We start from the raw sequence: 23,966 nt of genomic DNA, 5'->3' as shown, positions 1-23,966 counted from the left end.
ATGCCTTTAAGTGGTGTCTGTTCGCTAAGTAGAGTTCTTCCCATCAGGAAGACCCCCAGAGGTGCGCAGTCAGATCAGTGCTTTCCTTCCTGCAAGAGAGGTTGGAAGGGAGGCTGTCCCCTTCCACCTTGAAGGTGTACATTGCTGCCATAGCAAGACGCAGTCGACGGTGAGTCCTTAGGGAAGCATGATCTGATCATCAGGTTCCTAAGAGGTGCCAGGAGGCTGAATCCCTCCAGGCCACGCCTTGTTCCCTCATCGGACCTCTGTAGTTTTTCAGGGTCTACAGAGAGCCCCCTTTGAGTTTTGCAGTCAGCCGGGCTTAAGGCACTCTCCTTGAAGACTGCCCTCCTGACTGCGCTCACTTCCATCAAGAGGGTAGGTGACCTGCAAGCGTTCTCTGTCAGCGAAACGTGCCTGGAGTTCGGTCCGGGCTATTCTCACGTGATCCTGAGACCCCCGACCGGGCTATGTGCCCAAGGTTCCCACCACTCCTTTTAGAGACCAGGTGGTGAACCTGCAAGCGCTGCCCCAGGAGGAGGCAGACCCAGCCCTGGCGTTGATGTGTCCGGTGCGCGCTTTGCGCATCTAATTGGAACGCACGCAGAGCTTTAGACTCTCTGAGCAGCTCTTTGTCTGCTTCGGTGCACAGCGGAAAGGAAGCGCTGTCTCCAAGCAGAGGATCGCCCACTGGCTCATTGACGCCATAACTATGGCATGTCTCGCCCAAAACATGCCACCCCCGGTAGGGCTACGAGCCCATTCTACTCGTGGTGTAGCGGCTTCTTGGGCCCTGGCCAGAGGTGCCTCTCTAACAGACATTGCAGAGCAGCGGGCTGGGCAACACCCAACACCTTTGCAAGGTTCTACAACCTCCGGGTGGAACCGGTTTCGTCCCAGGTAGTGGCACGCAACACAAGCGGATAAGCCCGGGATAGCCGGCCGGGTGTATCGCTTGCACATAGCGCCTTCCACCTCCTTTTGAGCTGAAGACGTGCGCTGTTAATTCCCAGTAGTGTTCACAAAGGTTGTTCCCTGGTTGACTTCCTCCGAGCCCTGTGGCAGTCGAGTTTTCGGAGAGACTCGCTGCCGGCCCAGTACACGCGCTAACTAAGAGCCCGGTTCTGGGGTAGGTGCTCCGCATGTGGCGGTTCCCTGTAAGGCTAACCCCATGCGATCTATATCTTCCGCTAGTTCGTTTCCCTACTGGCAAACTGCGTCTTCCTTGGGCAGAGCCCCTCAGTCTCCATGTTGTAGTAACTCCTCCCCCATTGGGTAGGATCTACCTTGAAGGCTCTCCACATGGTTGGAAAGACCATGTGATGTATTCTTCCACTTAAATATCCCCCCTCTCTTGGGGCGAGGTGTGGTCTCCACGGTGTCCTCCCCTTGGGAGGGACACCCCCCGACTAGACCTGGCGGCCCAGTCGGATAATCCCCCTTCTTTTTTAGGGAGTGGAAAAAGAGAAGGGGAAAGAGGCCATGACTGGGTTAAGCCTGTCTCTATCTCTGGGTAGTCGACTTGTCCCCAAAAAGGGCCGTTCGACACTCATAACTGTGTTGGGGGAGGTTACGTGTCGACCTGGTGTGCTGGCTATGAGGCACACAGCAAGTCTGCCCACCACACACCGCCAGTTCACGTAACACAGTTCAGCCTTGTGGCGTTTTGTATAGGGACCCCTAGTGTCACTACATCGACACCAACGTCGAGTGAGTGACAGATAGGGAACGTCATGGTTACTGGTGTAACCTCCGTTCCCTGATGGAGGGAACGAGACGTTGGTCCCTCCTGCCACAACGCTGAACTACCCGCTGAAATGGCCGGACCTTATATCGGCTCCTCAGCGTAAAACCTGAATGAGTGGTTGCATACCAGCTCCTTTTTATACCCGTATGTTCGGGGGAGTGGCATGCAAATACCACTCGCCAATTTTCATTGGCCTTTTATCAAAGACCAGAGGTGTCTCGGGCTCCCAAGAGTGACCCCTAGTGTCACTACATCGACACCAACGTCTCGTTCCCTCCATCAGGGAACGGAGGTTACACCAGTAACCATGACGTTTTTTGCATGCGCAGTATGGGGATTTATGTGTTTTCAGATATTTCAGTGTGGTTGAGTAACTTTTAGAAAATGATTGAAAATGGCAGTGTTGATCTGAATTGATGTGGAAGTAGTTTAAATGTGGTGTGTTAAAGCTCAATTGTGTAATTTGTGCTCCACTAGCGCTACCAAACAAAATTGCAAAAATAGACTTTGTTGGGGTCTGGGTAGCTCAGCGAGTATTGACGCTGACTATCACATCTGGAGTCGTGAGTTCGAATCCAGGGCGTGCTGAGCGACTCCAGCCAGGTCTCCTAAGCAACCAAATTGGCCTGGTTGCTAGGGAGGGTAGAGTCACATGGGGTAACCTCCTCGTGGTAGCGTGTGGTGAGTTGTGTGTGGATGCTGTGGAGAATAGCGTGAAGCTTCCACACGCGCTACATCTCCGCGATAACGTGCTCAACAAGCCACGTGATAAAATGCGCGGATTGACGGTCTCAGACAACTGAGATTCGTCCTCCGCCACCCGGATTGAGGCAAGTCACTACGCCACCACGAGGACTTAGAGCACATTGGGAATTGGGTATTCCAAATTGGGAGAAAAGGGGAGAAAAAAAATACAAAATAGACTTTGTTTTCAAAACTGCTTTCTAAATACCCCCCACCCCCTCCCATTGGTCAGACAAACAGATAGTCCCACCCCCCAACTCACGCCATTGGTCGAGTCAATGTTATCGTCTCTCTTGAGACACGTCATTCAAAACAAACAGAGGAATATTTATAGCGCCACAGAGACACAGTGTTTAAAGTTTGGAAAAAATTAACCTACGAATGTCTTATAGTTGAAAGTATTTTAACATCAGAAAAGTTACATACTTTAAATGAAAAGCGGAGTTTGGAATCCGTCTGTTCAGTTCATTTACAGAAGTTAGTTGCCAATTCACACACCAGTAAAAGAGTGCATACACACGGACAAGAGAGTGGGTATTTTAATGCCAAGTTTATTTTTTTATAAACTCGGATGTGCCCATTTTGAGCATATGCAACATTTATATATCAGGCCCTAGATCAACTAATAAACTCTAAAAAATGATTTCACAGCACCATTATAGAACTGATCTCCATTTATCAGCAGAATTATATCTCTCACCTCTCTCTCTCTCTCTCTCACTGTCATCAGAGGGTGATCTGTCCTCAGTGTCGGTTGGGTGTGACGCGGGTCGTGGACCTCTCACATCAGGACATGAAGAAGGTCCGCCAACTAGCTTTGATTGACATGACCGCACTGTGTGACCTCCTGGAGCTCGAGGTCAAACGACACAAAACCTACAAGAGGAAGATTCCTGGTGAGTGAGTGAGTGAGTGATTGAGTGAGTGATTTATTGTGTAATCTCTTTATCAATGCAGATATTAATGACAGAACTCTCAAATTTCTCTGTGTTTGTCAGAGAGCTGTTTGTTTGGCGTTCCTCTCGCCTCATTGGTGGAGAACGATCAGAAGATCAAACCTAACACTCAGATCCCTCTCCTTCTCCAAGAAGTAAGTCATGACATCACTTCCTGTAACATCTCTTATGCTGTGCACCATGCAACTCGGAAAGACAGAATTTCAAACTTCCTACTTGAAAAAGTTCAATAGAGCGACACTTGAATTCGGACTTCCGAGTATGCCGTGTTCAGAATGTGATTTTTTATTTGTATTTTTTTATTTATTTGGAATAGCTGGAAGACTCATTACACTCAATAATATATTTTAGCATATTTTTAAGATTTGTGCATTTTAATTTTTTAAAGCAAAATTCCAACAAATAGAATTGTGTAATGTTTAACAAAATGAAATTAAATTTAACGTAAAATATTTTTTTTATTTTTTTTTATTTTACTGTATTAAATATAACCCAATTCAGTTTGATGGAATTTTGTTATGAAATTAAAATGCATAAATCTTTAAAAATATATATCTTTTTTGAGTGTATATTAAAACACACTACATAAGATACTACATGTTTAGAAATCTGACTGGAAAACTCAACCAAGATACTGATTGAGAAAATAATTTTCTGTTGTGAATATGCCAGTAATGACAACATGTAACAACAGTTTAGAATACTTCTATTTGAACTGTTTATCATTGCAATTTGCATGCTGCTTCATATGCTATTTTGAGAAAATAGTAAATTGTATACAGTGTTAACTATACAGTTATGTCAAATTCAGCTCACAGATTAAATGCAGTGTTTATTTCTAATAGAGAATCACTGTTTTCTTTCTTCTGTTGTAGCTTCTGTCATTCATAGAGAAGAAAGGTCTCGATTCTGAAGGGATTCTGCGGGTTCCAGGATCTCAGTCCAGAATTAAAGTCAGTTTAATCTCATATTCACTGTATGATTTTATCATTTAGTTACATAAAAAGGATCATATTCTAAAGAAAGCAATACCTGCGGATTTGGTAACAACATACTGTATATATATATATGATGTTATTAGGTGATATATATTTATATATGTGAAAATAGATGGGAATGTCATGGTTTTTGGACATGCATCATGGTAATTCCAGGGTATTCTTTCAAAAGAACTATTATGGAATACTGTTTAAATACCACGATATATGAGTATGGTAATTAATCGGTACTTTGGCATATATTAAAATACACGGTGTTACCATCTGTCACTGTACTGTTGTACCACCACATAAAAAGGATGTTATACAGTTGTGCTCAAAAGTTTGCATACCCTTGGAGAATTGGTAATATATGTACCATTTTTAAAGAAAACATGAGTGAGCGGGCAAAACACATTTCTTTTATTTCTTATGGGATTCATATTCAACTGTAGGTTATAACAGAATGGCACAATCATAAAACAAAACATGGCAACAAAGAAACAAATAAAATGACCCCTGTTCAAAAGTCTGCATACCCTTAGTTCTTAATACTGTGTATTGTCCCCTTTAGCATCAATGACAGCGTGCAGTCTTTTGTAATAGTTGTCTATGAGGCCCCAAATTCTTGCAGGTGGTATAACTGCCCATTCGTCTTGGCAAAATGCCTCCAGGTCATGCAAAGTCTTTGGTCGTCTTGCATGAACTGCACGTTTGAGATCTCCCCAGAGTGGTTCGATGATATTAAGGTCAGGAGACTGTGATGGCCACTCCAGAACCTTCACCTTTTTCTGCTGTAACCACTGGAGGGTCAACTTGGCCTTGTGCTTAGGGTCATTGTCATGCTGGAAAGTCCAAGAGCGTCCCATGCGCAGCTTTCGTGCAGAAGAATGCAAATTGTCTGCCAGTATTTTCTGATAACATGCTGCATTCATCTTGCCATCAATTTTCACAAGATTCCCCGTGCCTTTAGAGCTCACACACCCCCAAAACATCAGTGAGCCACCACCATGCTTCACAGTGGGGATGATATTCTTTTCACTATAGGCCTTGTTGACCCCTCTCCAAACATAGCGCTTATGGTTGTGACCATAAAGCTCTATTTTGGTCTCGTCACTCCAAATTACAGTGTGCCAGAAGCTGTGAGGCGTGTCAAGGTGTTGTCGGGCATGTTGTTACCGGGCTTTTTTGTGGCATTGGCGCAGTAAAGGCTTCTTTCTGGCAACTCAGCTCATTTTTGTTCAAGTATCGTCGTATTGTGCTCCTTGAAACAACCACACTGTCTTTTTCCAGAGCAGCCTGTATTTCTCCTGAGGTTACCTGTGGGTTTTTCTTTGTATCCTGAACAATTCTTCTGGCAGTTGTGTCTGAAATCTTTCTTGGTCTACCTGACCTTGGCTTGGTATCAAGAGATCCCCGAATTTTCCACTTCTTAATAAGTGATTGAACAGTACTGACTGGCATTTTCAAGGCTTTGGATATCTTTTTATATCCTTTTCCATCTTTATAAAGTTACATTATCTTGTTACGCAGGTCTTTTGACAGTTCTTTTCTGCTCCCCATGGCTCAGTATCTAGCCTGCTCAGTGCATCCACGTGAGAGCTAACAAACTCATTGACTATTTATACACAGACACTAATTGCAATTTAAAAAGCCACAGGTGTGGGAAATTAACCTTTAATTGCCATTTAAACCTGTGTGTGTCACCTTGTGTGTCTGTAACAAGGCCAAACATTCAAGGGTGTGTAAACTTTTGAGCACAACTGTATATTATTGATAAAGAAACTGATGTGAGTGTGTGGCTCATTTGTGTTGTGTTGATGTAGGTGTTGCAGCAGAAGTTGGAGAAGTCGTTTTATGGCGGTTCGTTCAGTTGGGATGATGTCAGTCCGAATGATTCCGCGGCTTTGCTCAAGAAATTCATCCGCGAGCTGCCGGCGCCACTGCTGACTGCCGAACACCTCAACACATTCAGCGCTGTGAGAGGTGTGATAGACTGTCTGCTGTACTGTCAGTTAGTGATATTACAAGTAAATGTGTTCTGTGTCTTATAAAGACAATCTGTAATTTACAGATATTGCTGAACTGAAGCAGAAGTTACATGTGTTAAATCTGCTTATCCTGCTGCTGCCAGAGCCAAACAGAAACACACTCAAGGTGCAAAACACACACACACACACACACACACACAACAGAAACACACCCAAGGTGCAAAACACACACACACACAACAGAAACACACTCAAGGTGCAAAACACACACACACACACACACACACACACACACACACAACAGAAACACACTCAAGGTGCAAAACACACACACACACACACACACAACAGAAACACACTCAAGGTGCAAAACACACACACACACACACACAACAGAAACACACTCAAGGTGCAAAACACACACACACACACACACACACAACAGAAACACACTCAAGGTGCAAAACAGAAACACACTCAAGGTGCAAAACACACACACACACACACACACACAACAGAAACACACTCAAGGTGCAAAACACACACACACACACACAACAGAAACACACTCAAGGTGCAAAACACACACACACACACACACACAACAGAAACACACTCAAGGTGCAAAACAGAAACACACTCAAGGTGCAAAACACACACACACACACACACACACACACACACAACAGAAACACACACACAACAGAAACACACTCAAGGTACAAAACACACACACACACAACAGAAACACACTCAAGGTGCAAAACACACACACACACACACACACACACAACAGAAACACACTCAAGGTACAAAACACACTCACACAACAGAAACACACACACAACAGAAACACACTCAAGGTACAAAACACACACAACAGAAACACACTCAAGGTACAAAACACACACACACAACAGAAACACACACACAACAGAAACACACTCAAGGTACAAAACACACACACACACACTCACACACACACAACAGAAACACACTCAAGGTGCAAAACACACACACACACACACACACACAACAGAAACACACTCAAGGTACAAAACACACACACACAACAGAAACACACACACAACAGAAACACACTCAAGGTACAAAACACATGCACACACACACACACACACAACAGAAACACACTCAAGGTACAAAACACACACACACAACAGAAACACACACACAACAGAAACACACTCAAGGTACAAAACACATGCACACACACACACACACAACAGAAACACACTCAAGGTACAAAACACACACACACAACAGAAACACACACACAACAGAAACACACTCAAGGTACAAAACACATGCACACACACACACACACAACAGAAACACACACACACACAACAGAAACACACTCAAGGTACAAAACACACACACACTCACACACACACACAACAGAAACACACTCAAGGTACAAAACACACACACACAACAGAAACACACACACAACAGAAACACACTCAAGGTACAAAACACACACACACACACTCACACACAACAGAAACACACTCAAGGTACAAAACACACTCACACAACAGAAACACACACACAACAGAAACACACTCAAGGTACAAAACACACACACAACAGAAACACACTCAAGGTACAAAACACACACACACAACAGAAACACACACACAACAGAAACACACTCAAGGTACAAAACACACACACACACACTCACACACACACAACAGAAACACACTCAAGGTGCAAAACACACACACACACACACACACACAACAGAAACACACTCAAGGTACAAAACACACACACACAACAGAAACACACACACAACAGAAACACACTCAAGGTACAAAACACATGCACACACACACACACAACAGAAACACACTCAAGGTACAAAACACACACACACAACAGAAACACACACACAACAGAAACACACTCAAGGTACAAAACACATGCACACACACACACAACAGAAACACACACACACCCAACAGAAACACACTCAAGGTACAAAACACACACACACTCACACACACACAACAGAAACACACTCAAGGTACAAAACACACACACACAACAGAAACACACACACAACAGAAACACACTCAAGGTACAAAACACATGCACACACACACACAACAGAAACACACTCAAGGTACAAAACACACACACACACACTCACACACAACAGAAACACACTCAAGGTATAAAACACACTCACACAACAGAAACACACACACAACAGAAACACACTCAAGGTACAAAACACACACACAACAGAAACACACTCAAGGTACAAAACACACACACACAACAGAAACACACACACAACAGAAACACACTCAAGGTACAAAACACACACACACACACTCACACACACACAACAGAAACACACTCAAGGTGCAAAACACACACACACACACACACACACACACAACAGAAACACACTCAAGGTACAAAACACACACACACAACAGAAACACACACACAACAGAAACACACTCAAGGTGCAAAACAGAAACACACTCAAGGTGCAAAACACACACACACACACACACACACACAACAGAAACACACTCAAGGTACAAAACACACACACACAACAGAAACACACACACAACAGAAACACACTCAAGGTACAAAACACACACACACACAACAGAAACACACTCAAGGTGCAAAACACACACACACACACACACACACACACACAACAGAAACACACTCAAGGTACAAAACACACTCACACAACAGAAACACACACACAACAGAAACACACTCAAGGTACAAAACACACACACAACAGAAACACACTCAAGGTACAAAACACACACACACAACAGAAACACACACACAACAGAAACACACTCAAGGTACAAAACACACACACACACACTCACACACACACAACAGAAACACACTCAAGGTGCAAAACACACACACACACACACACACACACAACAGAAACACACTCAAGGTACAAAACACACACACACAACAGAAACACACTCAAGGTACAAAACACATGCACACACACACACACAACAGAAACACACTCAAGGTACAAAACACACACACACAACAGAAACACACACACAACAGAAACACACTCAAGGTACAAAACACATGCACACACACACACACAACAGAAACACACACACACACAACAGAAACACACTCAAGGTACAAAACACACACACACACACTCACACACACACACAACAGAAACACACTCAAGGTACAAAACACACACACAACAGAAACACAAACACAACAGAAACACACTCAAGGTACAAAACACATGCACACACACACACAACAGAAACACACTCAAGGTACAAAACACACACACACACACTCACACACACACACAACAGAAACACACACACACACAACAGAAACACACTCAAGGTACAAAACACATGCACACACACACACACAACAGAAACACACACACACACAACAGAAACACACTCAAGGTACAAAACACACACACACACACTCACACACACACACAACAGAAACACACACACACACAACAGAAACACACTCAAGGTACAAAACACATGCACACACACACAACAGAAACAGTAGCTACTCAACCAGAATGGGCTTTATTATCAAGGGGATTAACGCGCAGATAAGTTGAAGCCATGATCTTGGGGTTGCTAGCGCCATGATCTACCAGTTGAGCTACAGGTACTGTTATTTAGTTTGTTTATGAAGCTGTTCTCCTCACGGGGACTGTTAGTGGCTCCTCATAATGTCAGAGATTTCAGGGATATTTCATGTCAAATCAACCAAATTTCAGAAAGTTTCCCGGCTGAAAATTTAGATTTTTTAAATACTTTCTCTGAAGATAAAATAACATAAATAATGATGAAATCCAAAATCATCATGGATCAATATTTACTGAGTAGTCCATTATTTAGTACACTGGGGTCAAAATGAACATTTTTGCCTGTGATTTTGGAGCAAAACTACAGGGCAAAAAAATAACCTTAGAAAGGTGTCAGCATCATTATTTTATTTTTACACAGGGATTGGTAGATCTATTACTAAAATCAGTTGAATTCAGCATCTCTTGTTGCATTATATGCCAAAGGTGACAGTCCAAAAATGGGAAAAAACACTTTTTTGTGTCGTTTTTCCAAAGTTGGAGCACCTATAGCTTTAGACGTGTTAAAGATGTTTTAATATCTTTTTAGATTCTGATTCAGAACAAACTATTTCTTTCACCAGAAAAAGAAAAAAAAAAGATAAAAAACTAAATTGAGACCTCTGGTTGAGTTGACATGAAATGACCCTTCATATTACTGTCATTGTTGGGGACATCAGGTAACACGATCAAGGCAAAACTTCACCCACACAAATTCACAACAGATTAAATCTACTAATTATTTTCTCTAGCTTATGCAACCGTATCCAACCACAACTGATGAGTCACATCTGACACAACATGTAGGCGCACACAAGTGTGTGTTTCCTCACATTTTTGTCAGTCAAGTGCAGCTCAGCTCACAGTCGGCTCTTTATATAACTGTGTGTCCATGATTAACGCTTTGTGTTGAACGTCTGCTGTTGATGAATGTTAAAGTCAATGTTTACATCCCATTTCACTTCTATAACGGTTCAGAAGTGGTACTCTTACACCAACATTTCTTTAATACTAATCCAGCTTTATTCTTTACATTACAAAGAAAGGTGTCACAACTGATAAGTGACATTACTTTACAAATTAAAACCTAAAAAGAAAGTCTGAATATTGTGAATATTTCTCTCTCTCTCTCTTCAGGCTCTGTTGGAGTTTCTCAGTAAAGTCGTCTCTTTTGAGCGTCGGAACCGTATGAATCTGTGGGCCGTCTCCACCATAATGGCGCCAAATCTCTTCCTACATAAAGCCATGCCGACTAAACTCACAGTAGACGGTCAAGAGAAAGGCCAGGCGGAGCGAGCGGCCGATATCATGAGACTCCTCATTCGCTACCAGGACCTGCTGTGGACGGTAAAGAGCTTCTCGTCCACTTTCTCTTCAAACGTCTCTTCCTCTAGTTGCTCTCTTTTCTTCCTTTGTACCAGTGTCAGAGTTGACATTTCAATGGGTCAATGTGGAATTGATTTTCAAGGCCATTTTTACCTTTATGTGTCAATTGAAATTCACAATCTGACCAAATCTAGCTGTTACCTATAAAATCAAAACAATACTGTCACTGTAGATTTTTGATGTTGTTGGGAGTGTTTTTCTTACGTTTTTTTTTTACAGCTGAAAAACATTATATTAACTACATTTTAACATTTAACATTTGCCTCATAGACAGCCAATACAGATATCTGACAGCTACAGGTCACTTACAGTAGTCATGTTTCCATCCAAGTTGCGAATTTAATTTATGTGCAAATTGTTGAGTTAAATTGCAAAAACAATCAAAACCATCCCACGTGTTTAAGAGAACAGAATCGTCACTTCTGGGGAAATTGGCACAAATTAGAAATGAAAAGTTGATGCCACCGTGACTCTTATTAAATATAGAGTTTAGAGTGCTCAGATAAAACACTCTGACGAACTTCATGCTTCCCAGCGTTTGGCTATGCGATTATATTGATATTCTCTGACCGAATTATGTATTCACATGACTTTTTTGATGCACATTTATATTTCTATATAAATTCTATAGGAGTACATTTGTTAAATGTGTTCACGTCTTTTTACTTGGGTCCACCACAAGCGTGCATATAAGTTATTTTTACATTTTTGAATTGTTATTTGCATCTTGATGTTTCAATCCTGCAATTTTTATATACCAATATTTGCATTAATATACATGGATGGAAACCCAACTAGTGTCTGCAGTGCCACTACATCTATCACTGAAAATGCCTAGAATACAATATTATGAAATATATATTAGAGATAGACCGATAATCGGTTTAACCGATATTTTTAACCGATATTTAAACTTTTCCATCGGTTATCGGTTCTCACATATTGGGTTTACTGATAAAGTTGGACATATTTATTAATTTAAATATTTATTAAGTGAGGAGCTCTGAACAGTTGTTTACTGCAACTAAAACTAGTCAAATTAAATCTTTGTAGACTGTGTGCATTATTAGTTTTGTAAATATCGGTTATGCTTATCGGTTATCGGACACACAAACACAAAAATAGTCAGTATTGTATCGTCATTTATAACCAATAACAGTCGATCTCTAATATATATTAAATATTAGATAACGGATCAATTAAACATGAAATCACTACAAGGTCATTTTAGCATTAATAAATTAATTAAGTAAGTGTCTAACTTTGAACAAGTGAGTATTGCAGCTAATACTAGTGTGCAATATTAGTATTGTAAAGCAGTTCACCAGAGGTTAGTGATAAATGATACGTTCTTAATGTGCCTAAAAGCAGAAATAAAAAATAAAAAATTGGTTATGCATATTGGTTATTGGACACTTAAACACAAAAATAATCAGTACTGCATCGTCATTACAATCTCTAATAATTATTGAATATTAGATAACGGATCAATTAAACACACAAATTAACCACAGGGGCATTTTAGCCTATAAACGTGAAGCCTCTAGGGCATTTGTGTCACATTGAGCAGTATTTTTGCCCTTGTGAATTTCAGATCCTGCTCTGTATTGTGTATTGGTTTGGATCTAAAGTGTTTGTCCTTCCGTAGGTTCCCAACTTCCTGATGAGTCAAGTGAGAAAACTGAATGAGAACAGCAGCCGGCGCTATCAGTTTTACGACAAACGCATCAAAAACCTGCTGAGGAAGAGCCACACAGACAGCAAAGATAAAGCTGACAAGAACTCTGCTGAGGTGAGAGAGACAAACAAGGATAAAAGAGAGAGTGTTTGCTCGTGCTATCAGCTCTGAGAGCGACAGATCGGGCTTGTGAGAAGATAAAGAGATCAAACTGATCCATTTAGAGGAGTTTAATCTCATGAACACAGATTGAGTGTGTCTCTCTATTGACCTCTACTGAATGACCAGACAAACACATGACCGTACAGAACGCTTAACGAGTCTAATATCACGCTGAAGGAACTGACTGACTTAAATAAATGGATATGAAATATTGATTTGAATGTAAATGGCACATAAACGCACTGGTACTCAAGTCAAAGGCAGAACTCTCCTTTACTAATGTGAAATATCGTGACAGTACAAACCGAAATCTGTTATCAGTACACAATAAAGTGTAATAGGAGGGTTTGTTTAATAATGATCAATTTATTGAGTTTTTTTCTTGTCCTCAGCCGTTTCGTACTGTAAAGATCCAGCTAGGTGACGTGAGTTTCTCGATGGAGTTTCGTCTCACAGTTAACTCTCGCGCTGCTGATCTGCTGTCACAGTTTTATAAAGAACTACACACCTCTGACAACAGCAGGGGAATCGTCAGACGGTATGAACACACACACATGAGCAGAGAATACACACAAGCATATCAAATATTAAATTTAATTTCTTTACATTTCCCACTCACAGAAATGGCTCAACAAGCTACCCGGACTGTGCCATCTATGAAGTAGGTGGAAATATTGGTAAGTTTTAGCAGATATAAAATATCTGCTATTTAATCAATATACATTGAGCCCAAGAAGCATTTGGACATTTAAGTCACATGTTGCATTAAATAACAATATAGCAAAGTGTCATTTAAGAGAAAGATAGCAAGAATTAGTTATGTTTGAAATTATAAACAAAATCTAGTGCGATGACATTCAGACCTTGTGCGATTTAAAGGAATACCCAGAGTATTCAATACAAGTTAAACTCAATTAACTCTTAAATGCATGGGCGTTTTGCCAAACATTATTACATACTCTGCACGTATATCTATCAAAAATGGATCTACAAGATGTCCAGATAGTGTCATTTTCAATACAATTAGAAAATAGTATATATATATATATATATTTAGATGTTTTTATGTATCAAAGAGATGATGCAACAAATCTAGAACAGGATTATGTCTCGGTACTTAAGCAGGAATAAGGACCCAATTGCAGGAACGAGTCAAATTAAAGACTTTATTAAATAAAATACAAAACAGGAAAAAACAAACTCACAAGGGAGAAAACTGAAAAGCAAAAACAATAAACTTCTAAACTGAAAGACAAAATGACAAACCAGACTGGAGGCTGAGCAAACAAAACACTGACTTAATGACATGTGAACAAAGCGATCCGACAAACACAAGAGGAAAGGGAGCACAATATATACAGGTACATGCATAAGGAACAGGTGAAGGCAATTAACATAAGGAGTAAATGAGGTGTGATGAGGGTAATGAGGAGGAGTCAGGGAAGCACATGGCAGACAAACAAAGCCATGTGCTAACACGAGACTAAAACAGACACGAGTGCACATGGTGATGGGGAACCAAACAGCCATGTGCACTCACACATCACACCAGACCGACAGAAGAACACATGGCAAGAGGACCGAACCCTGGATGGGCTGGGAGGCCAGCGCAGAGCCAGAGAAGAGCCTGGAGCCCAAGGCGAGGTCCGAGCAGCAGGGTTCAGTGCCGGACAGTCCATGACTACTGGGCAGATGGGGTCAGTGGTGCTATCGGAGACCGCTGGGCAGTGGGTGAGGTCAGGGGCAGTACAAGACAGGTCAGACCGGGTAGGGACCCCGAAGGGCTGGACAGACTGGGCAAGGGCCCCAGAGGGCTGGGTAGTGTTTGTTGGCAGCCGTGTTGGACTGACTGGACGTGGGCGACCTCTGGACAGGGGTCTGACTGGATGTGGGTGACCACATCCGCCGCTGCCTTTGAGGGCGTATCATCGACCTCAGGCTGGGATGAAATCTTCCGAGGCACAGGAAGAGATAAAATAGTCCCATTTCAGTGCAAACTTGATCATAGCAGCAAGACTTCCCCTTTCACCCGTCTCTGGGACACAAGATCTGATGGGCTCATTCAGACCAGCCCTAAACAATTGCATAAGGCTGGCCTGATTGTGCCCCAGACCCAAGGACAGCACCAAAAACTCCCAACGCATACCCCCTCACCGACTTCTCCTGCTGGAATCTGCGGAGCTTCATGGCCTGCTTGGCTCTGCGTCGTGTGGTCAGTGGTGAACAAAAAGAACTCATTCTTGCTGGGTCCATGCTGGTCAGATCATTATGTCACGGTGCTTAAGCAGGAATAAGGACCCAGTTGCAGGAATGAGTCAAATTAAAGATTTTATTAAATAAAATACAAACAGGGAAAAACAAACTCTCACAAGGGAGATAACTGAAAAGCAAAACAATAACAAACTTCTAAACTGAAAGACAAAATGACAAACCAGACTGGAGGCTGAGCAACCAAAAAAAAAACAAAAAAAAAAAACACTGACTTAACAACATGAGAACAAAGCAATCAGACAAACACAAGGGGAAAGGGAGCACAATATATACAGGTACATGCATAAGGAACAGGTGAATGCAATTAACATAACAAGGACTAAACGAGGAGAGTGATGAGGATAACGAGGAGGCAGGGTCAAGGAAGCACACTGTAGATAAACATAAAGCCATGTGCTAACACAAGACTAAAACAGACATGAGTGCACATGGTGATGGGGAACCAAACACAGCCATGTGCACTCACACATCACACCAGACTGACAGAAAGAGGACAAAAACTGAAGCCATGCGCTCACAAAATGATGAGACATGGAGCATGAGTGTCCGAATCCCGACCCAGAACATAAACTGAACTAGGCTGAGTCAGGACCCGGACGCCACGCTCCGAACATGAAAACACAAACACAGTACATGAGTGTCAGGATCCTGTCACTTTGTCAGTCATGTTTATAGTGGTGACAGGATCCTGACACTGTGTTTGTGTTTTCATGTTTGGAGCGTGGTGTCTGGGTCCTGACAGATTCATTACTTTCACACTGAAATTTCATGCAACTGGCTGTCAAACACACATTGAGCTACACATAATCTACACATGACATATAATCTACACATAAAATACACATAACCTACACATAAAATACACATAATCTACACATACGATACACATAATCTACACATACGATACACATAACCTACACATTAAATACACATAATCTACACATAACACATAATCTACACATAAAATACACATAATCTACACATACGATACACATAATCTACACATACGATACACATAACCTACACATTAAATACACATAATCTACACATAACACATAATCTACACATAAAATACACATAATCTACACATACGATACACATAATCTACACATACGATACACATAACCTACACATTAAATACACATAATCTACACATAACACATAATCTACTCATAAAATACACATAACCTACACATAAAATACACATAACCTACACATAAAATACACATAATTTACACATAACACATAAACTACACATTAAATACACATAATCTACACATAACACATAATCTACACATAAAATACACATAATCTACACATACGATACACATAACCTACACATACGATACACATAACCTACACATAAAATACACATAATCTACACATAAAATACACATAATTTACACATAACACATAAACTACACATTAAATACACATAATCTACACATAACACATAATCTACACATAAAATACACATAATCTACACAAAACACAATATACACAATTGACACATAAGATATACATAAAATACACATAATATACACATAACACATAATCTACACATTAGATACACAATATACACATAACACATAATCTACACATAACATAATCTACACATAACACATAATCTATACAAAATACACCTAATCTACACAAAACACAATATACACAATCGACACATAAGATATACATAAAATACACATACACATAACACATAATCTACACATTAGATACACAATATACACAACACATAATCTAAACATAAGATACACAATCTACACATAACACATAATCTACACATAAAATACACAATCTACACATAATCTACACATAACACATAATCTACACATAAAGTACACAATCTACACATAATCTACACATAACACATAATATACACATAATCTACACATGACATATAATCTACACATAAAATACACAATCTACACATAACACATAATCTACACATAAAATACACACAATCTACACATAACACATAATCTACACATAAAATACACAATCTACACATAACACATAATCTACACATAAAGTACACAATCTACACATAATCTACACATAACACATAATCTACACATAAAATACACAATCTACACATAACACATAATATACACAATCTGCACATAACACATAATCTACACATAAAATACACAATCTACACATAACACATAATCTACACATAACACACAATCTACACATAATCTACACATAACACATAATCTACACATAACAATCTACACATTATCTACACATAATCTACACATAACACATAAAATACACATAACACATGATCTACACATAAAATACACGTAACACAATCTACACATAACACAATCTACACATAACACATAATCTGCACATAACACATAATCCACACATTATCTACACATAATCTACACATAACACATAATCTACACAATCTACACAACACATAATCTACACATAAAATACACATAACACATGATCTACACATAAAATACACATAACACACAATCAACACATAACACAATCTACACATTATCTACACATAACCTACACACAAAACATAATCTACACATAACACAATCTACACATAAAATACACAACACATAATACACAATCTACACGATACATAATCTACCATAAAATACACAAAAGTATTTTCTCAGGATCTAAATAGACGCACAATTTACATAATTTCAGTAGTACACTCAAATGACAATAGTCAAATCATACTGTTCATGTGTTAAACTTGCTATAGTTTACTTCCACATTGTTTCTTTATCAAATCACTGAAACATCAGCGCCATCTAGAGTAAGAAATAACATATAATATGTAACACGCAGATGAGATACTGATAATTCACCACTGTCACACAGAAAATCAATGTGATATAGTATGTATTTGTCTTGTAATAAAGAAATATACATCATGTGATAGAAAACATAGATATGATATAATCAAAAAAAATTATGGAAGCACAAAAAACAATAACAACACTGTTACCTATCTTGTGTCTTTAATGACCCTATACACTTTTGGTAATCAAGCAGTTAAATTGTTTACATTTTTTGCAATTTTCCCTTTTTTTCTTTCTATTTTTTCCACTTGCTAACCTTATCTGTATAAAGTTATATCCAATACTCGTATTACAAGGATTTGTTGTCATGTAAACAAAAATGTAAAATCAGATATCACTTCACACAGATGCGGTTAGTAGATGATTTAATCACAGTAAAATCATGTTAACACACATATTGTTTATGTCTTGTGTCTATACTTTTGAAACAGTGAGTATTTTAATGTTTACAGATTATTGACCCCATTGACTTCCATTGTAAGTGTCTCACTGGAACACACATTTGTGCTTTAGTTATATATTTATTTTAAAATAGTCTAAATAATTTTTTGAGCTTAACTTGTATTGAACCCGGAATAAGTCCCCATATGCTTTTTAACGCCACTTTATTGTCATATTATTTATAATATTTATTTCTCATGTCTAAACGTGAGTGTTTCTATGTTGTTTTGTGGCTCAGGTGAACACTGTCTGGATCCAGAAACACATTTGTTTGACCTTTATAACAACAACCCCAGTGGAGAGTGGATTATTAAACTCAAGTCCGCCAGCAGAGGGCTGTAGAGACTCATGAGACACAAACACTCCTCCATCTGTTTCCTTTAGAGCTCATGGACTTCACAGCCACAATGTGAATGAAACCAAGAGAGCTTTCACATGAGACTGAACTGTGAATAAATGAACATATGATCGTGTTTATAAGCGTGACTTGAGGTTTGGATCATTGACTTTCATCTCACAAAGAAGCTCTGAGACGCTGATGAGAATGACACACAGGAAGTGATGTCACAGCGCTGGCTTCCAGAGGCTGCCATACTGATACTGATGTGATGAAGCTGGACTTCTGTGTTTGATTTGGACATTTTTGCTTTTGTGTTTTCGGTGACGAACGACCGCTTGAGATTTTATGCATTATTGCACCATTAATTGTCATTATTTATTATTTAACTGCTAGTGCGTAATTGTGTTTGATTATGTGAGATGAATGAATTTCCGAGGTGTCGTTTTGTACAGATTTTGTGCCACACAGTATTAAAAACATGAAGGTTTCAGATTCTAGAAATCCCTACAATGTCGCTGTAGCTCTTTATGGCTACGAGATGCCAATTAAAGCTACACATGCACTCTATTTCTAGGCTTTTTTTTGTATAATATTGAATTGTTTTGAAATCTCTTTGATACCGTGTGTATTAAGACACTAATCGCGTAATTGAGGCTCACACATTCAGAGATATTATTGTGTATTATTACACACATACACACTCATTTGTCATTACTACATTTCATATAGTTCTGTCAGAGTTGTGCGAGTGTTAGTGAGATTGTGTTGTGTAATAGTGTATAACATCCATCACATACTGTCACGCCTCTTCCTGATCAACACATACACACACACACAAACACACACACTGAGAGAATATTAAGAATGTGTACATGTTTAGCATCTCTCCAGCTGTAGTGCACTTGATGCAAAGAACTTGAGAAACATTGCATGTTAATGATTTATGGAATTTAAAGTGCTGATCACAACAATCTTCAGTGTAGATTTTTATATTTCTGAAGAACCTGTTGTTTGCCAGTGCAAAACCACCATGATGCTAGGGTGTTCTGGTTGGTTGCTGATTGGTTTCTAAACTAGCCCGAATCAAAATGATATTATGGTCTCTATATACTGTATGGCTCGAGTCCCTCCTTCATTGTAAGGTTCTAGGGTTGCCAACCGTCCCGTATTAGCCAGGATGTCCCGTGTTTTGGCTGAAATGACGATGCACCTATTGTCCCGTATTTTAGCAGTGAAAATGAAAATCGTAAGGCTGATCGCTTAGAAAAGTACTATCACAAGCCGTGTGATTTGAGGTATCTTAAGCCACTTTTCCACCATCTGGCCAAATGGTTCTTGTTGCGTAACAGTGACATTCTGTACCGATCTGGGCTTGTTGACATGTTTCTGGTTTCTTGTTTTTTTTCCATTGTGGTGCTGCAAAATTAGGGTTAGAATGAACTGACTGGGCACGTCACTAAAGTTGTTCTGTCCTGAGTACGGTTAGCTAAAGGCCGAAACATGCGTTGCATCCAGAAATCTATACTTCTCTAATATATAGTATGCCAAAAACAGTATGCCAATGGAGTAGTATGTCCCAATCCTCAGTGTTAATAAAAGAGTAAGTGAGAAATACTCAGATGACCGACTATTTCCGGTGAGATTCTGAAGTCCGGATCAACTTGACACTTTACGATTCCATAATCCCTATAGAGCTGAGGAAACTTAAAATTTAGGCCACGTCCACACTAACATGTTTTCGTTTAAAAAGCATTTTTTTCTCTACGTTTTGGCCTTCCGTCCACACTGAGACATCGTTTTTGACCACGAAAACTGAGCTTTCAAAAACGCTTTCTTAAGTGGATACATTTGAAAACGCTGCCTTCGTGTTGTAGTGTGGATGGGGAAAATGGAGATATCTGAAAACAATGACGTGATCATGAGGTCCATTCAACCCAAAACAATCAAGATGGCAGCCCACATTGTAGCAGTGTTATTGTGCCAGCTATTTACTTTGAGAGCATTTTTAAAGATAAATGTTACTTTGTACAACCTTCACATTGCATTCCTTCAAAGGTGACGCAAAGTTAATTGCTGTCCAGCGACAAAACACGAGGACAACTGTGTTTCAGACCTTACATGCAACGTGATTTTTCGCATGCACAGTAAGGGGATTTATGAGTTTTCATACGTTTTAGTGTGGACGAGCAACTTTTGGAAAATGATTGAAAATGGCAGTGTGGATGTAGAGCATTAAGAAAATGAAAACGCTGTTCAAATTTCAAATGTATCCGGATTAATGTGGACGTAGCCTTAAAAACGCCAAATAAAAATAACATAATTTAGATTCTCATTGGTCAACGCATGCCTGCGTCAGAGTGCGATGCAGCAAAAGTTGAAATGCTCTAAACGTTTGGTTGCAAATCCTTAAATTTTCCCTCTTTTTCCTTCAAACGCACCATCCTCATTGAATCAATGCATTTGCAGCGTTCTCTGACGCAGCTTAAACTCTAGTGTGTAGGCCCATGCTCTATGCAAGTACGTGAACGCAGATGCGAGCACTTGGCCACCGCATTACCAACTCATGTTCTGAACATGCTTAACGTGCGTTCTTGTGTGACCGTGGCGGGAACAAACCTCACTACTCAAGGGGGCGATAAGAGTTCCTTTTAAACGTTCATACTGGATCGTTAATATTGAGCAGTTCAGGCTGTAGTCCAAAAACCCGTAAATCAATTAGCATTTTCAAGCCATGGGTTCCCTCAGGAATTTCCTATCGGTTTTCACAATGGCAGTTTTCGATTTATAAAAGTTAAAGTATAAAGTAAAGCCTGTGGTTAAAATAACTTGAAGAGAATTTCACATTTGGCTCTAGAACATTAATTAAACAGTCATGCTTCAAACGTTATTTTTCAACCTACTTTGTTTTTAAGAATGCATATTAAGGACTACAACTCCCATCAGCATGAGTGCTACCTGCTTTTATGAAATGGGCAACTGTTGTAGTCCTTATTTAGCGACGGGTTAGCAACATGCATTTTTAAAAGACAACATATTAGCTGGACCCACTCTACATAAGGGGACTTTAACAACAATGCACTTAAGCATTTGTTACAATGTATGTATTATGTATATGCATTGTTGCATTGTACTTACATTTAAAGTACCTGCACTTAATTACATCTGTAGTTACACTGTGAAGCTTACACCTAACCCTTCCCCAACCCTTAACCTAACCCTACTTCTAAACCCAAACTCCTAAGCCTTCTGGGTTTGCTTCCAAATGGATTTCAAAGCTAAAAGGTTCTATCCTGGTAAGTTGCTTTAAACATATTGATTTTAACTTACTTGATCACCAATATTCTCTTCAAACTGTTGCTCCGCCATGACAGTAGTTGACTTGAAAGAGAAATCTCACTGTAGATGTGGATAGTTCACACTAATCTCACTATAGCGCCCCTGGTGGCACCGTTGAGAATGCAATGCGCACTTGCTTTGTGTTATGAATTGCGGTCTGACACATTTTGGAATGCAACTATGCACGAAATCGAGCTTGTTGAGTATGTTTCGGCCTTAACTGTCCTGAGAAATCCCGGCCGGGAACGGTTTGTAATCGTACCAAACCGTGCTCATGTAGAAACGCTACTGGAGCCGTTACTCACCGTGCTGTGAACCATTTGACCCGATGGTGGAAAAGTACTTGATTTATGCTAGCTAGAAATAGTGATGCTTGACTTATTAAACACTGCTAATAAAACCTCTAACAAACCCCAACAAAACCAGCACTGAACGTTTAACTCTCAACAAAAATGTAACAAACATGTGTTATATCAGGACTGTTGTATTCGACATGTATGACATTTGAACACAATACACACGAGATGTCAGTGCAGTGTAGTGTTGTGTAGTGTGTGTGCATGTCACAGTTGGTTGGTCAGGGACAAAGACGCCAGAAGAATCTGCTGTCAGCAGTAATAATCAGATCTGGGTCACCGCTGGAGCCCGCCGCACTGACACTGACGCCTGCGGCCGACACATGCTCAACTTCCCACACACACATATGTTTATCCACATACGGGATACATGCATTCACATTAAACATCACATGACTCACATGCGCTTTTCTGTGACATTGAACTTAAAGTGAGTGACATGTAAAATGCAAACGTTCTCTAAATGGACAGTGTTTTTATTGAAGTCTTATAATCAATATTTCTCAATTCGTGTTCTGTCTTACAAACTAAAGCTCTTCTGATGTGAAAGATATTGAAGTAAATGCTTGTACAGTATGTGACTGCAGCTTTTGTAAAAGGATTTGTATTTGTGATGTAGTAAAATGTTTTTTAATGATTTTAACTGGACTTGTTTGTTGATTGAATGTTCACAGTAATGGTGAGGAAGGTAAATTCAGTTTAATTCGTGACATTTTCACTGCAAAGAAAAAAAATCAATTTTCTTTATCAGTATTTTGTCTTGTTTTCATTTAAATATATCTAAACATCCTTAAAACAACAAATATACTTGAGGCGCAAAATAATTTTTTGCAGTGTTCTGCATGGGATGAACCTGATTTGTGTGTAAATTGTATATTGACAGGTGTTCTGTGTGCATTATCTGTGTGAAATGTGCTGTAAAATGACAACAATAGTATCAGTGACACACAGAAGGGACAAATCAACATATTCACTGATGAACACGGTAATTCTTCCAGCTGTACAGGTGTGTTGATCAGTTACCCTGGTGGTGTAAAAAAGCTCGTTCTCTCTCATTAGCATATGGAAAGC

At 39.8% G+C, this 23,966-nt stretch overlaps 1 protein-coding gene across 2 annotated transcripts in view; it reads left to right on the top strand.

The window, feature by feature from the left end:
• The window catches only part of LOC127445773 (rho GTPase-activating protein 40), a 53,279-nt gene extending 29,681 nt beyond the window's left edge, over window positions 1–23,598 (top strand). For both annotated transcript variants that reach the window (XM_051706095.1, XM_051706094.1), the window contains exons 6-15: window positions 3,222–3,387; window positions 3,490–3,581; window positions 4,323–4,400; window positions 6,251–6,410; window positions 6,499–6,581; window positions 11,208–11,417; window positions 13,105–13,248; window positions 13,689–13,834; window positions 13,918–13,973; window positions 19,102–23,598. In XM_051706095.1, coding sequence (XP_051562055.1) covers window positions 3,222–3,387; window positions 3,490–3,581; window positions 4,323–4,400; window positions 6,251–6,410; window positions 6,499–6,581; window positions 11,208–11,417; window positions 13,105–13,248; window positions 13,689–13,834; window positions 13,918–13,973; window positions 19,102–19,205 — 1,239 coding nt within the window. In that variant the 3' untranslated portion in view covers window positions 19,206–23,598. The remainder of the gene's footprint in view (window positions 1–3,221; window positions 3,388–3,489; window positions 3,582–4,322; window positions 4,401–6,250; window positions 6,411–6,498; window positions 6,582–11,207; window positions 11,418–13,104; window positions 13,249–13,688; window positions 13,835–13,917; window positions 13,974–19,101) is intronic.
• Window positions 23,599–23,966: the final 368 nt, after the last annotated feature.

Source organism: Myxocyprinus asiaticus, chromosome 9 (assembly GCF_019703515.2).
Source record: "Myxocyprinus asiaticus isolate MX2 ecotype Aquarium Trade chromosome 9, UBuf_Myxa_2, whole genome shotgun sequence".
Taxonomy (NCBI): domain Eukaryota; kingdom Metazoa; phylum Chordata; class Actinopteri; order Cypriniformes; family Catostomidae; genus Myxocyprinus; species Myxocyprinus asiaticus.
Note: the sequence above shows the minus strand (reverse complement) of the source record. Positions and strands in the feature narration are given on the sequence as shown.